Source organism: Amblyomma americanum, chromosome 11, assembly GCF_052857255.1.
Source record: "Amblyomma americanum isolate KBUSLIRL-KWMA chromosome 11, ASM5285725v1, whole genome shotgun sequence".
NCBI classification, from domain to species: domain Eukaryota; kingdom Metazoa; phylum Arthropoda; class Arachnida; order Ixodida; family Ixodidae; genus Amblyomma; species Amblyomma americanum.
In genome coordinates, this window is record NC_135507.1 from 8,209,494 (window position 1) to 8,226,016 (window position 16,523).

The following is a 16,523-nucleotide window of genomic DNA, read 5'->3' on the forward strand; positions in this document are numbered from 1 at the left end:
AGTCGTTAGCACGCTCGGCTGAGGGAACGGAAGTATGGTGGTTCGAATCCCATCGTGCACAAGGATTTTTTCTTATCGAGTTGCTGGATGTAACGCCGGACGGACGGACGGAGAATGAGCCATTAAAGGCTTTCGCATTAAAAGCGCTTACAATGACATAAGAAATATTTAAACAATAGAAAAAGCCTATGATATCTGGTGAATCATTGCCCAATGTGTGAGGTGATGAAACAGTTCACAGCTTCATAAGTGCTTATTTCATAAGGCACGTGCACTTTACACCTACAAGGATCAGAGAATTCGGGAAGTGGTTGCGGCTTTCCGTATCGCAAAGGAGCAACAGAAGTGCATCAGCAAAACATCTGTTATTTTCAGTGATAGATTGATTTCCTTGAGAATGCATGAGGGTCGCGCGCATCTCTAGTTTCTTTTTGTTGGTGCGTTTTCATGCTTTTGAGTGCTCCTTTATATACGAAGGTTTTAGCAAAACCCTTTAGTTGCGAGTCAGCGCTTGTCCTGTGTCTTTCTTTCATGGTCTATCGTTTTTTGCAGTATTTTACAATGAATATTTGAGAATATTAGTAATTTTTGATGACTATTGTCAGACACTGGTTTATCTCGAGAAAATTGCTTTCTAATATATATTTTTCCTTTGAATTTTGTGCAAAGGCTGCAGAGTTAACAAAATATGGCAGAAGGCTGGTTCAATATTCGCTACGTTTCCGCCGGCGGGCTACAGGTGAAGACATTCTTAGATTTTTTTTAGTGAAGCACAAATTTTTGTTTTCAACTTTAGTATTTTTGTTATGCAGTTTCCATTGACATATTTAGATGAGCAGAGATTTTCACACAAAAAATTAAAATTCATCAGTTTGAAAAACAATGAATGCTTAATCAGCACTATGGTAATATTAGTGCAATAAACAAACGGGGCCAAAATATATAAAGCCTGAAAAGTGTAAAGGAGAAAAATGCCCATTGTTCCAGCGTTTCCTCGGAATGCACAACCGGCGCGGTTCACGAAACAATTTTGTAGCGAGAGCTACACTGGGCTACCAGTCGAGCATTACTTGGTGGCTGGGAGAGGCCAGTTGTGCGCATGCTCTGTTACCATGGCAACCGGAGAGGAGCAGCAGGTGCGACGCGCGCTTCGCCGTCGCCCGCTCCCTCGTCCGAACGAAGCGCGCTGCGCGCTTCGTCGCCGCCTCTCCGCACGCCGCTCTATGACCCGAACCACGCGTCGCATACGCAGCATTGCGTATAAAAGACGGAGATGTAATGGGCGGCTGTATCACACCGTTTGACATGAATTCAGAGAAGGAGAGTCCAGCCACTGCTAAAAGGTGGTATAGACAAGAGAAGATTAACTCTTCCGATCCTGAGGTTGTCGCCTGGCACTTGGCTACTCAACAGGGAAAATGAGCAAAAGAAGGCGAAGAGAGCAGCGGAGACGCCTGAACAGAATGAGGAACGGCTTGCCAAACGGAGATGCCAGACTGCCGAGCGTAACAGACGGCGCATAGCCGCCGAGATGGAGCCTATATGTCTCTCATTGCTAAACATACAGTGACCACAACAAGCTCAGCCAGGGAAACGTACCTCTCGCTACGTATACCCTGGCATATCCGAGCTCAGCCACTGCCATTTTTTCTTATAGCACATCCCGGTCGATTTAAGGAACGAGACTTCTGGAAAGCATAAAAAGCGGCGCATACAATCGATACATCAATTATCATCAAATCTATTTTTGGCTATTATTGGGGGAATTCAAAGCCTGGTCCTTAATAAAAATTGCAAATAATTTCATGGTGAAGAGCAACACACTAGTGTGTTGTTTGACTATTGGAGCAGGAAGCTTGTTTAGACAATGCAACCAACTTGCAAGGCTGCTCGGAAACCTGCTGCCACACAGTTCTTGATGATGTGACAGACTGTGAGCATAGTGAGTACTATTTGACTTTAACAGCACTTAGGCTGCAGAACCGATACTTTTTTTTTAAACTGCCGTTAACAACCGATGTACAGTCTAGCGCGATTTGAACGTTATCGCGCGAGCGTCGACCAGCCTAGCCCTCCAGGCACCTAGCGGCCGATTTTGGAACAGGAAAAATCATGATTTCGCACAATTCTCTTCCTCGTTCGCTGTTCCATGCAACAAGCTTCACCCCCGCGACGAAATCACGACCCTTTCTCTCTATTCTAAGCTTTCCATTGGTTGCGATAAAGTGTGGACTTGGTTACCTCGTATCTTCGCGGGCGATAACAAAATTGGTGGGAAAGACCTGGTAAAGCCAGTGCTTGGCACTTCTTGATTTGAACGACTTTGAAGTTGGAAAAATACAGAAACGCAACATTGCCTCGTCATATTGTCTTTGTCCACCAATAACATCCCGCGAAACATTTTTTCATGGGGGTATATAACTGCTGCAATGATCGATGCGATCCCAGACCACTTGTCGCAAGGAAAATGCCACGACGACTTACGTTACAGGAGCGCCACGAAATTGTTTCGTTGGGAAAGTTCATGTCCCAGCGAGAGATATCCCGGAAGGTGAACCGTCCTCAAAAGACAGTCAACCGCATTCTTCGAGTGTTTCACCGGGGAGAACCGCTTGGAAGATGCCCCGCAGCAAAGAAGGCCCAGAAGAACAACTGTGGAGGAAGACGCGCTGATAATAGCTGCCGCCGTTCACGATCCATTCACGACAGCCAAGAAAATCAAAGAATAACTTGGCCTTCGCCTAAGCCTTTCGTTTATCCGAAAGAGACTTAATGCTGCGGGTCTTAAAAGCCGCGTGGCTGCGAGAAAGCCGCTTTTCACCAGCGAACATCGCAGGAAGCGTTTGGAATTTGCACATCGGCACGAAGCATGGAGCGCTGAGGAGTGGCAACAGGTCATATTTAGTGATGAATCGACATTCTCTACCTGCTGGAACCAGCGACTTCGTGTTTGGAGAGTCGATGGCTGCCGGTGAGATTTACTTTTCTTCCATATCATTTCACAAGAACAGCGGTTTTGGGCCCACTCTTTAGTTTTATCATCGAAGTCATCGTCAACACCCATATTACGCCCACAGAAGGGTGAAGGCCTCTCCCGTGTTCGTCCAGTTAACTCTGTCCTGTGCCAGCTGCAGCCACCGTATCCCCGCAAACTTCTTAACCTCATCCTTCAGGGACGTGAAGTTTATTGGAGGAAACATAGATTGAGTAGCCGCACAAGCATCACCAAGCGCGGTTATTTATTCTCGGCTCGCTTCAATCAACTTCTTTTGCGAGTCCCGTTTGCTCCCTGAACGACTCTGTTTCTCTTTTCTATTAAAGTTAGCTGTGATTTCCTTTTGCAGAGCTCACTGCATCGTCTTTGATTTAAGTTGCAGCGCAGTAGTAGTGTGGTAACCACGTAGGAGAAAGACAGGCGTTACCATGGGAGGAGGCCGACAGGTCTATACAGGAGGAGTATGTGACCAGAGTTAGTTATGGGAGGGGGGGGGGGGGGGGGAGCGCGGAGAGTATACGGCTAGAGCAGAGGAATATGGCACGCTTCGTGTGTGGCGGCTGCTGTGAAATCCACCGCCTGAGGAGAGGCTTTAAGACCGGTATACCGTATCGGAGTTTCAGTCGAAGTGCGAGTAAGTGTGCAAAACTAAAATAGGTGGTCTCTAGCTAGAAAATATGCACGTCGCTCTGAAATTCTTTACCTCAGTGTATCACGAGCTGAAAATACCTTAGCAGCTAGCGCTCAGTCTCTCATTATATTGTGCTAACTGCCCTGTGCGTAATTCTGGTTATTAAATGCGATGCATCAATTTTATTGCAGCTATGAAGGTGAAAACGTCCGCGATGTCGGAGCAAGCGGGCGTGTCTCGGTCAACGTCTGGGGTGCACTAACCTACGCCGGTCTGGGTCCCCTCTTCCGCACCCCAGGGAGGCTCACGGCCGAAGTCTACAACGAGATCATCGACACTGTTCTTCTTCCTTTCGCCGTGAACGAACCTTTCCCTGATGGATGTTTTTTTTTTATTTCCAACGCGACGGCTGCCCTGTTCACACTGCATCATCAGCGCAAGAAAATTTCACCAAGTCTGGAATTGCGCAGCTCCTCTGGCCACCAAAAAGCGCCGATCTGAACACAATCGAAAATGTTTGGGGTTTAATGGAGGCACGGCTGGCTCGCTCCAACTTGACGAACATTGACGCAGACACTCTGTGGGCAGCCGTTGAGAGGGAGTGGAATGTCCTCCGATAGGACCCAGAACTTGCGGAATCTGTTCGCTTCTATCCCGAAAAGGATTAAATACGTGAAAGAAAGAATGGGCTCCGCGTTGAAGTATTAGGACCGAGGTCAAACCGCTAAGCATGTGATAATGCATAAGATGCATTCGTCTCTTTTGGAAGCCAAGAAAGAACGATTGAAATGAATTTGAGTCTAATCAACATTAATGGGTAAGCATCGATGACACAGCCATTTTCAGTGGTAGTTCATTGCTTAGCCCTCTTCCTAAACGATGCCACTGATATCGAAAGTGAAGTGATTCTGTACATAACCATCACTGAAACTCGCAGCACCATTTAGAGACCATAGTAGCCCGAACACATATCGGAACGGCTAGCGTTTATCGACATTCAAACGCCTTAGTGACTGTATCGTTACTCGACCCGCAGCTCCGGCTTGGCTGCCGCACACATTCTAATTTCGATCGCGTTGTCTGATCTCGGCCTCAGGGACCAGCTTGCACATGTGAATCCTTTCATCGGTGATAATTTCGCTCTGCTTCGCACGTGTGTAACTACAGAGCTTTGAAGGAAACAGTATAATTAAGACTATTTTTCTTATTTATGCACAAAATCTATCCATATTTAGCGCAGTTATGCAAATTTTTATGCTGCGTCTTTTCATCTTCCGGTCGCTCCTTGCGACAGTGATAATAAGATGGATCGGGCTGTAGTCAGAAACTTAAGAAAATCGTGATGCGCTCGTGAGTTGTCGACGACCGCACATAAAACATCTTCATTTTTAAAATGTTTAGGGCATACCTGCTACAATACTTCGTCATAGTGCAATTGGCGACGCGAAAGCTATGAAAAATAATAGAGATACCGTGCATTTTTGCCCAAACTGGCGCTTTTACTTGCCGCGTGCTTCCACGTTTATTTTGTTTGGAGCCTTCGACAATAAAATAAAAAAAAGTGATAGCCCAGGAGGGAGTGACAGCTGCTGAAGGAACAGCAAAAAGAGTGAGGGAAGCTGGCCTGATACCTTTCTCGCCTCGGCAGAGAATTCTGGGCCATGGCACTGTTCATGTTCTCGGCCGACGCTCGCGCGATAACCTTCAAATCGCGCTCGACTGTACATCACAATGTATGCAGACTCTGACGAGGATATACTTCTATATTTAGACATTCTGGACCGATTGTCTGACCTGGCATGCCGCGGAGGCAACACAGGACGATCCTGAGCTTGGCTCCGGTCTCTTGCTCGGCCCTACGCAGTCCCTGCAGAGCGGCGTCGACCACGTCCCTGGCGCTGGCCATTGTCTCCGGCATCCCCGGCCAGCGTAGAGCGGTGCTCGAAGCGGCCAGCATGTGGGGGGACAGCAGCATCTCGCTGTACAGCACTCCCTCGGACGCCTGGTCCACGCCCGCCTCGTACGCCACCCGCTCCAGGGCATCCCTGTCCCCACTTGGCAGATGATTGGAAAATGCGTTACAGAGCTAATAGATCGTAGCCTGGCAGACACGTTTCGCGGAGTTGAGCAGTGAAGGTCCCATGTCAATGCTGCATTATGATACCAAGGGCAGTTTGCATAGCAGGCTCCAGGGACGTACGTGTATACGTGTGTACGGACGTCCCTCAAGCCTGCTTTGTAGCAGGAGGCCCACCAGCCCATGCGGTTGACCTGCCAGATGTGTACACCTGGCAGACCTTCACCTGGGTACAGGCCTGTTGGCCTTTACCTAGGTCTTTAACGAAAAACGTATAGGGTGAAAGCCTTCATGGTAGATTCTCTCCTGGGCCTGCCGGGACCTGCCTCTGTAGCTTCCTATCGTTTTAGTCTTGTCAAGAAATGGTTTGCAGCCTTAGCAGTTGCGACAATTAATTATGCTTCCGGTCGTTCATTCCAGGGTGCGAGCGTGCTCACTCAGCCGATAGGAAGCTACAGAGACGCACGCACAAGGAAGATAATAGAAGCACTGCGGATACATCAAGAAGGAGACACCTCTATCAGCATACCTTCGATATGATCAGAAAAGAATAAATCCAGTACCTAGGAGGCTAGGAGTGTGTTGTGCTGTGTTTTGTCTTGTTTTTATTCCCATTACCCGTCACTTTTAGCCACTATGTTTTCCATTCAGGAAGTGGTGATTCTGTGATATGTTCTAGTGTCACTCATATATCTTTCGCGCCATCTTTCTTTCTTTTCTCCTATATAATTTCAAAGCGCCCCAATAAAAGCCATCAGTTGTTAGTCACAGCGAGTCCGTGTACCTTCTTCCCGTCCTTGTTTTTTCTGTGTGCTGTTTTCCCACCTAAGTCATGCCTAAACTAGCCCAACAACAAGCTTTATTACAGATCACGGTTAAGCCAACGACAAGGATTATGTAAAGGCGAGATGGGGGGGGAGCTTTGTAGAACAATCTCAGTCACTGATCGCCAATAGCCCTAACAACAGAGATCGCCTTTCATAACCTTCGAACATTCTGCCCAGCGTCACAGGGACGAGATATGTGGGTAGCCGGTGATCCTTCCGGACTCGTCTTCGCCATTCCCCGGAGGCGCCTGAAAGCCATTACGCCGATGATCGACCGACGAGCAGCGAGGGAATTATCTCCGAGCCAGGCCTTGGGCATCCAAGGTAGGAGCGGGGCTGTAGCCTCGCGGCGAAAGCGACCTGTGGCCATGAAACCGGCTCTTTGCTACGAGCCAACATTAACTGTTTTCCCCCATAAGCATTGCAAAACAGCGCGTCACTAAGACGCAGAGCGTATAGGTTTCATTGACCGTCGCCATCCGGTTTTCTTCAGTGACGGAAGCGCGGCGGGCTGTAGGATTCGCGGCGCGCAGTAGATTTAAAGAGACGCCATTTTGTGTCCCATTTTGCTCGCTGTCTCAAGCTGTTTTAGCTGATAGAACCTGCTGCCGTTTGCGTCATGGAAGAGTCGCCGTTCCTAACGCCGTTGCGTCGCGGCCACTATGTCGTGTCAAGGAATGCCCGGGCGCGCAGGTGCTCTTAAGCGACATGTGTTTTGTGGCTGCATACGGCGCTCGGAAATTCTCGCCACCCTCGTCCAGCAACTCCGAAGAACGGACGCTGCCTGCGGTCTGCGGCACGTCGTGTTTCCGCTGCAGCCAAGGTCAGTGGAAAGCATTATTGTCGTATTTCACAGCTCCAGCTTGGGCATCATCCGTCTCTGCGCTCCAGCTTCTGGCCTGCTGATTGCTTTGTTGGTCGGACGCCTCCAAAGTAAGGACCGGAATTCCGTACGCATGATTCTTTTTTCCAACAGCTCAGCTCTTGTTTTCGCAGGTGCATGAACTTCGGTTGTGTCATACTCGACTCGTCACTCGAACGTGCTTTTGGCCACCGCTCAAGGCACTCGGTTCAGTATACGTCCTCCCAGCTCAGTTCTGATCTTGGCGTTAAGTCGTGCTAGGTGCCCACCCGTTCCAGGGCTCTCAAGCCAAAATCATTGTGCTCTCCCAAAGGTACCTGCGACTTAAGCTACACTGACCTTTTGGCACCTACAATTCACGAACATAAACCCCTGTCGCCACTTCTGTGCGTCAGCTTGTTTGAGCACATTTTGGCTGATGTAAACGGCACCATTAATATTGCCGAAGCCACCGAACTACGGCCGGATACAACTCGTTCCGTACCAGGGGAAAATTGGGTACTTCGTGTGGATTCTTTCAATGCGATTAGCATTAGAGGGGCCATGACAAGAAAACGCTGTGAATGCGTGATATGCATGAAAGGAGGAAAGCGCAAGAAGGATGAAAGGAGCCAAGACGAAAAGCGCGAAGTGGGAGGGAGAGCAAACGCTCGCGCTCTCTAGAAATGATTGGTGACCAGGCGGTAACTGTGTTAACTTCTGGGCGGGAACTTCAACAGCGTCGTGAGAGAACGAAAGAAGGTGGGAGCACAACCGGCGAGAAAGAGAAAAAGGTGCCGTAGTGGAGGGTTCCGGAACAATACAGACATAGCATACCTTGATTATCTTCCGCAGGGCGCCACTGTGTACGCGCCGATCTGTCTCGACGGGCAAGTGGCGCCATCTGGCGCCCTCAGGGGGTTCTACGCGCTAGCGGTGCCTGCACTTGCGTCGCCCCCCTAAACCAACTCCTGAACACGTGGTGCGAAGTTCTGACTGTTTTGAAATGAGTTGTGATATCTTTGGCACTGCGATAAAAGGGATTTTATTGCGGAGTGGGGTGAGGGTTAGAAAGACGCGCGACGTGTTGGCTGCTGTTCATTCAAGGACCATAACAATACCCAGTGAACAAACGATTTCAGAGAAAACCGAAGAGTGTGCCGAAGTATTCCGGAAAGGGCAGGAAGTGGATCAGATTGTAAACCTAAAAGACTTGACGGAATATGTATCAAGCAAAAAGCCTACATTCTGGCATGCCATTGAAAAAAAATGTACGCTTTATTTTACTGTACGTCACTGAAGAAAAAAAGCACCATGCATCAAATATTCAGGTGCAGTAAAAGCTGACCTTGGCATGACAGTTTGCTTTGTAAAGACGCCGACAATATACCTGGGCACCAGTTATACTTCATTCCAACTGCCGCAAGAAAGCAGTGATGCAGCTATTTGTGAGCACTGAAAACAGCAGTGCCGACCTCAGTCAGTCCGCAATCTGCCAACGAAGACATCTGCAAGCAGATTCTTCTGCATGTTATGTTGTAAATAAGTGCGCTACGGAAGTATATATATATGCCTTGAAACCGAAATTACTCATTTAAAACATCATCAAGATTATCATAAACACACATGTCAGCTGTGAAGGTAAGTGTGTGTGTGTATTTTTTTTATCATTGCTGCGCTCCACAAGACCTTCACGTAAAAAATAAGGAAGGAAAAGTTTTAAACCGCTGGTAAATTTATTTAAAGCAATACGTAAAGAAAAACATTAACTGATAAAGACAAGGAAGTACAACGCGATAGATTTGCTGACATCAGTACCTATGCAATCATTATAAAGCTGGTTTGCGGCCAGTGGCTCTAAATGAATGCCGCGTAAGGTGCCTGCTCTTCATTCCAGCGTTTTAATTGAAGAAAAGGTGTTTTCTGACCTACGGAAGCTTATTGCTCCTAGGTGGCACCCGCGATTCCTTCAAATCCGCCGTATGTGGCGGCGACTGTGGGCCTCTTTTTATGACGTCACGGCAGGAGTACTCAGACCTTCTCAAATTCTCTAGAGGGTGTTGGGAGAGCCCTGATCAAAATAGGTGATTTTCGGTTTCCGGCTACGTTTCCGGTCTTTGGTAGTTTCACCTCTGTTTGATCGGATAGCAAAGACATCACAGAAATGGTGTCGCGGCAATTCATTTTTCACCGGCGCTTTGAATGTGGAAGGGTTTCGGGACCTTGCGTTTTACTCAGCAACGCAGCCACCTTTCCACGCATTTAAAAGACGTCCGTAGTGTTCCTGGGGAATAATCGATGCATCTTGCTTAGTCTGACATTTCTCTATAGTGTCCCTTTAAATTAAGATTATACGTTAAGTAGTCGCCACACGTTCGCCTTTTTTTATACGCAAGAGGTTCAGTGCTCGTTACTAGAAATCCTTTTTCTTGGTCTCCGTGTGTGCACTTGGAGCCTTGGAATTATTGAAATGAATGCGCTTACTGCCTTAATTCCGTTATATCGTATTATACAGGAATGGGAAAGCTCGCTGCGAAGTCACTTGGCACGCTGGGTCCTTCTCAGACGCAGCGCCCTAGCAGAAACTTTTGCGAAATTTCAGTGTAGTTCGGTTAGACTTTGTTGTGTTGTGTTGGGTTTTATGGCACATAGGCAGCTAAGGCCATCGTGCGCTAAGCTCAAGGTTAGACTTTTAGTATAATTCAATTGATGGTTTACGGTTTATGAAGGTTTAATGTCCCAAAGCGACTCAGGCTATGAGGGACGCCGCAATGAAGGGCTCCGGAAATTTCGACCACTTGGGGCTCTTTAACGTGCACAGGCTTGCACAGTACACGGACCTCTACATTCAATTGAAAGCTGTAAGTTGTTTTGGGCTGTATGGTAAAGAGATATGAGAAACTCACACAAGAGCTTTGACGAAGACGAAGACCTCTTTGAGGTAATTGGCCAAAGTTGTCCCCTCCTTAGGTTTTGTCTTTTCCCGGATGTCCGCCACGCTCCTGTAGCCCAAGTCCAGGCCTTTCTTCCTGTTTTCAATCAATCAATCAATCAATCAATCAATCAATCAATCGAGTGGGTCGCCGAGTGATACATAGGTCGTTCGCTCGATTGTCACTTTGAATATTCAATCAATCAATCAATCGAGTGGGTCGCCGAGCGATAAATCGATCGTTCGTTCGAGTGTCACTTTCAATCTGTTATCTTACAAAACTGGTCTTCCAGGCCGTTCAAACGCATTTGTAAACTTTTTACTCTTAATGAGTATTTCATGTTCCTATCCTCTAGCTTACAAAATATCGTGTCTACAGTGTTCCACCACAGTGGTTTGCTTCCTATTGCTTCATATTCTAATGCTGGGCAAAAATTTTCCTCTCAGAATGGCATTCCCTTTAGCTCGTATGATATATAGTGGTAATAGCAAGACGCTTACTGTTCTGAAGACGTAAAACCTTTGGGCAAAACAAGAGCGGAATGAAGTATCGTTGGTAGGTACATTACGTAAGCATGCACAACACTGTGAAGGAATTAAACTTTTCACTAATCTTGAGCACGGAAATCCGGAGGACGGTTAGCGTTGCAGATGAAAATACTGGCAAGGTTACGTATTTCATGCCAATACTAAACTCTACACTGATATGGCGCAGCAATATGTTTAAAGCACTCTCTCAGTTAGCATTTTCCCATCGGTGCTACAGTGATTCGTCATGGCAGTAATGTGGACTTGGCTACTCAACTGTGTCAGCTCCCAGATGGTCTCGTGACGGACGCATGAGTCCAGGTGGCTGTGCAACTGGATCTAACAAGAACATAGCAGGAAACAAGAGTTTTATTTTTGAGCAGCAAATGGCTCATCAGCGTTTGCTTGGGGGCTAATTGGTTCAAGTTTATTCCACTTGCGGTGAGAAGTATGTTCAAAAGGTGCGCGATGCAAACGACCAAAAAAAAAGTGCGCTAGCAAAAAATTATGCACTTTCCCGAGCGCAGAAAACAGATAAGCGAATACGCGTAGTATGGCTGTGCTATTGAAAACTTCTGCGCCTGTCCGTGATGCTAATATTTACCTATACTGAATACTTATCGTTCACAAAACCAGCTCTTAGCACTCTTCTCACAGATGTCAGTAGTCGTGTATGACCTCTAAGAAAGGATAGGGAGAACGAATGCGTGAGAGTAAAGGTGCTTCTGCTGACGATACGTAACAATTTCTTCGTTAAGCAGGAGCTAATTTCGAAGCAATGCTCACGATTTATAGAAACCATGTGTAAGCTCCTCTCTTAGGAGGATTAATACAACAAAGATTCTTCAAAGGCTGAATCAGTGTCCTAACCATCTGCCTGTTGACAAAATTTCCGTGGCTGAGCTGCTGGCTTCATGAAGGATTACTGCGGCTCTAGATTGATTCTCAGTGACACATTCTCGTACTCGTTTCAACCGACGTGTACATGAGCTTTCGTTTCATTTGCAATACGTGCGGATTTTCGCTGCAACGTAAAGTGCACAATACATCTCCCGCTAAAACTGAACGGCCTCGTCCAGAATAGAAAGGCCTGAACTATTCTCCACAGCTGCCGAAGCTCACATGTGTGCCTCAGATCGAGGGTTATGGGCTTTGAGTTTCCGGTCGGGCCACAGCTGGATTAGCCTAGAGCACAAACTGCTCCGATGTGACTGGCATATTGTGGTTTCGTTTATGGTTTATGGGGGTTTAACGTTCCGAAGCGACTCAGGCTATGAGGGACGCCGTAGTGAAGGGCTCCGAAATGTCAACCACATGGGGTTCTTTAACGTGGACTGACATCGCACAGTACACGGGCCTCTAGCATTTCTCCTCCATCGAAATGCGGCCACCGTGGCTGGGATCGAACCCGCGCCTTTCGGGTCAGCAGCTGAGCACCATAACCACCGAGCCACCATGGCGGCTCTAGCATATTAATTTGTTTGCCTGTCTCTTATCCTGGGGCTTTCACTTAACCAAGATTTCTTTAAAGTCAATTCGGGTTTCTAAATGAAGCCTCAAGTGAACTGTGTACATATTCATAAAGACCGATGTCGCACGGCGCACAATGTCTACATTATAATTCGGCCTGGCAGCACAAAAAGACATCTGCGCAAACGGCAGTATAGCTAAGCTTCGCACGCCAACTTTTTCTGATAACAGAGTGAGTAGGAATCGATGCAGCGGGTGGTTTTCTTTTCTGCATGACCATACAGGTCACGTGACGTGAGTTCATGAGCGTAGTCACTTTACCTGCGACCGCGCACGACGATGACGCCGACACCGAAGGAAATCCCCCACAGATCTCCCGCTGTTAAAAGGCGAAATTTTTTCAGCAACGCTTACTTAAAACCACGCGATTTTCAGCGTCAGCTCTCACTGTTGCACTTAATAATGCGGCGTGGTTGTGCATGTGATGCCACTGAAACCGGCGTAAATTTAAATGAGTGTTGCTGGAAGTTTTATTTTGGTACTTTGAATGGCAAAGATAGGCACATCATGAGGTTAATTTTTATGGCAGACCGCAGCACGCTATCAGCACTGAGGATCTTCACAATAAAACGCAACCCCATCCCATTTGTGAACACATAATGCTCTGCTTCACAGCTTCACGCGGACGGACCTTCGGGCAGCGCTTTAGGAAAACTCAGGCGGCCAGGCCTCCTACGAGCGCACCTCCTTCGCATGTTCACTTAAAAAACGCGCGTGCGGCGCAAATTTCACATTAATCCAGCATTTTATAAAATTTCATGCGGACGACGCTATCAGCAGAAAAATAAATCGGAATGCCTGCCTGCTACGGCGAGGAAAATGCGTACCTTGTATTTCGGCAGATCCATTTTTTAGAGGCCCTTGTTGCAACGAGCCCGTTCCTGCTGCTGCCACGCGTTGTACAAGCTCAACAGAGCACTTGTAAAAACTCCCAACAACATCCTGCTTATCTTCTTTCTTTCTTTGTGCTCCTTTGTCACTTTTTATGGCGTATTGTTTCCTCTCCTGCTCTGCTATTGCTGGCTGCGGCTGCTTTACAGCTGTGCTCCTAGCTTAGGTGTCTGATTAATGACTCCGGCCGTGAATGGCGGCCTTGGTCATGTTTGCTGACACGCGTTTAAGGGACACTGAGGCAATCTGAAGCTTTATTTATTTTTTACCGTGCGCTCATAACTAAGAGGACACTTTAACTGAAAATGGAGGTTTTCTGAAAATTCCTCAAAATGAAATACAGGTGTCACTGTCACGAGCCATTCTCACAAGTAATCTGAGTAATCACAAGTAATCACAAGTAATCTTTTTTTCTTTGCGGATCTCTGAGGCTGGGCCACTCCGCTATCCGCTTCCAACCAGATATCACGGATTCAGTCATTCTCTAGTCGAAGTCATCAACATCACAGTTTGAAATGTGTGGCGAAAGAAAAAACATTTCGAACTCCAAATTTATCAGCAATCTGGGTATTTTCCTCCTGAATAAAAGTCATCAAAGCTAGAACACGGCACGAAATCAAGGACCAGTATTGGATGGACCTCTCAGTGTTCCTTTCAGCTGTCGCGCTATCGATTGCAATATAGGTTTCAAGAACACGAAGTGTGATTAACAGCATAAAGCTTTTCTGAAAGGCACTTTCCGTACAAGTAATTTAGTCACACAATAGAGGCGACCACAAACATTCACAAAATTAATGAAAATTAGTTCAGCCATGTTTAATTTGCAGTTGGCTACTCACTCGCTTGTCTTGTTCCTTTGAGTCTATATGAACGAAGTGTACAAAGGTACGTCCGACGTTCCTAGACTATTACGACTGAAGGTACAGGCGGACGTCGCTATAGGCCCATGGATAAAGTCACGTCCAATCTTTGCCCGTCATGCCGCTTGCTACTCGTACAGAGGGCAAAACACATGTCTGGTATACAATCAAACTGTGTGCCCCGCCGCTCCCAAAGCAGCTGCGACCAGGAAGGCAAAAAATGACGATTAACTCTTCTGATTTTAACTGCACAAACTTACATCCACATAATTTCTAACCAAATGTTATCGCTATATCCCCTGTTCCAAACATCCCGTGTGTCAGCAGCAAAGCAAGACGGCGCACAAACAAGTATAGATATACATGTAAAATGGCACAACTCTGCACTGCTTCGACTGGTTATTTCCAGCTTCACTTTGTTTCAGCACACGAGGAGTTCGATTAGCAGAGACTACTTAAATCAATTTAATCAAATCATAAACGCTCGAAAACTATACAGATGTATACAAGAGTTGTGCTGTTTTGAGCATGGCTACTAAGGCCATCATGCGCCAAGCTCAAGGTAGATAAAAATTGGTTTTGTGCAAAACTTTACATCAATGCGAATGATATGGATAGTGAGGGTATCACTGCACTGAAATGGCTCCACCGATAGACGAGCAATTTACATCTTTTGGTAGTTACGGCTGAATTGAAATGATAAAATCCAGGAGTAGCGATGTGTTCCTTCACCAGGATAATAATAATAATTAGTTTTTGGGGCAAGGAAACGGCGCAGTATCTGTCTCATATATCGTTGGACACCTGAACCGCGCCGGAAGGGAAGGGATAAAGGAGGGAGTGAAAGAAGAAAGAGGTGCCGTAGTGGAGGGCTCCGGAATAATTTCGACCACCTGGGGATCTTTAACGTGCACTGACATCGCACAGCACACGGGCGCCTTAGCGTTTTGCCTCCATCGAAACGCAGCCGCTGCGGTCGGATAACAAAAAAAAAATCATTTTGTATAATACTTCCAAACTCAGAATTCGCATATATAAAAGACTGAAAAGACTCGGAGAAATACTAAGAGGGCCCGCTTAACACCCATCACACACAATAAAATATTGCAGAAGTCAAGAAATCAAGCTGAGCAGCCTGTTACGCTATCATATTCGTTCACCTATACCTTGCCGAGATTTTGCCGGCCGTCCGATGTGCAGCTGCGCTGTGAAAAGCCCAATCATGACCTACGGTTTTGTGACGTCATGTTTGACGTCACCAGTCGATCGCTTTCTTACGTAATACGAATTTCGTCATTCGGTTGTGAGTTTGTTAACTATTTATTCTTACAATACCCACAGCGCCACTACGGCATTATAACAGGGGCAGAACGCTTCATAAAACAACTGCACACTTTAGCGGAAAACCGCATCTTCTGGTGCCAGGTTCCAGTCCGTAATAGTAGGGAGCTGAAGTGATCGCTTTTCGCGGATAACAAGAGCTAAAACAATTGTGACACCCCTTTAATAGACTGTACTGAGAAGACGAAGTTCTCCGATGTTGAAGCGTCGACACATGTTTCCGAGTGTGCAAATGCGTCCCGGCAGAGAGAAGGCAGACACGTCTTCTTTCCTACGCAGTCGCTGTCCCCGCATTGGTGAGACGGTCGTATTTGCGACGCAGCTTCCATTTTTCACCATCGGGAAGGAAGGAGGCTAGTGCGAACAGCCTCTACCGCGGTCGCACCGCGTGACGAACCACGGCGCCGCGCCGCCGGCAGCTGCTCCGAACCACGTGACCTATCGTCTTTTTCTAGGGCAAAAGTGCAACTAATAAGCTACAATATAATGCATTTCAATGTGCGTTGCGTTTGACGATTCTCTTGAAATAAAAATGTCTTTCAATACACCCAAATTCGGCCATTTTTTTTTGCGTTGAGGAAAGAGTTTGCGCACGACCAGCGCGTTCTACTGCGCTACAACCCAAGAGCACCGAGAAAAAGTACAGCCAACTGTCGATGGTCACTGTACCACGTACGCGGCCAACAGCTGAATTTTTTTCGGCAGCCAAGCCAGACCACGGCAGTGGCCCAGGAACCGAAACGTCATCTGGGACGTAGGCCGAGAAAGATTTCCTGGTATTGAGACCTGTTCGATTTCTTCCGCAGGAGAAAAATTAGCGTGGCTGCCAACTGTTGCGCCCGGCAACGAAGGCGTACGAATTTGGCAGTAATTAAGCTTTGTCTAATTATGACTTTTTCTTTGTTTTGGTTGTTTGCAGTAGTGCAGATGGTACTTGAGGGTGGCAAAAGCGTTAAACTACTCAGGGTTCTAAGATACTGTAGATTTCTCCCTTTTTAAGGGGCGATCCCATTTTGACCTCTCCACATGCACGATCCGCACACGTCACGCTCTTCCCAGCTCATTCCATT

General features: G+C 47.0%; 1 protein-coding gene across 2 annotated transcripts in view; it reads right to left on the reverse strand.

Moving 5' to 3' along the window:
* Positions 1 to 13,342, reverse strand: part of LOC144110957 (adenosine deaminase-like) — a 26,815-nt gene extending 13,473 nt beyond the window's left edge. Inside the window, exons 1-4 of one of the 2 annotated variants that reach the window (XM_077644031.1) lie at positions 13,189 to 13,342; positions 11,109 to 11,170; positions 10,278 to 10,400; positions 5,421 to 5,680 (exon numbers count right to left, since the gene is read on the reverse strand). In XM_077644031.1, coding sequence (XP_077500157.1) covers positions 5,421 to 5,680; positions 10,278 to 10,400; positions 11,109 to 11,170; positions 13,189 to 13,209 — 466 coding nt within the window. In that variant the 5' untranslated portion in view covers positions 13,210 to 13,342. The remainder of the gene's footprint in view (positions 1 to 5,420; positions 5,681 to 10,277; positions 10,401 to 11,108; positions 11,171 to 13,188) is intronic. The other variant, XM_077644032.1, reaches the window with a different exon arrangement.
* Positions 13,343 to 16,523: the final 3,181 nt, after the last annotated feature.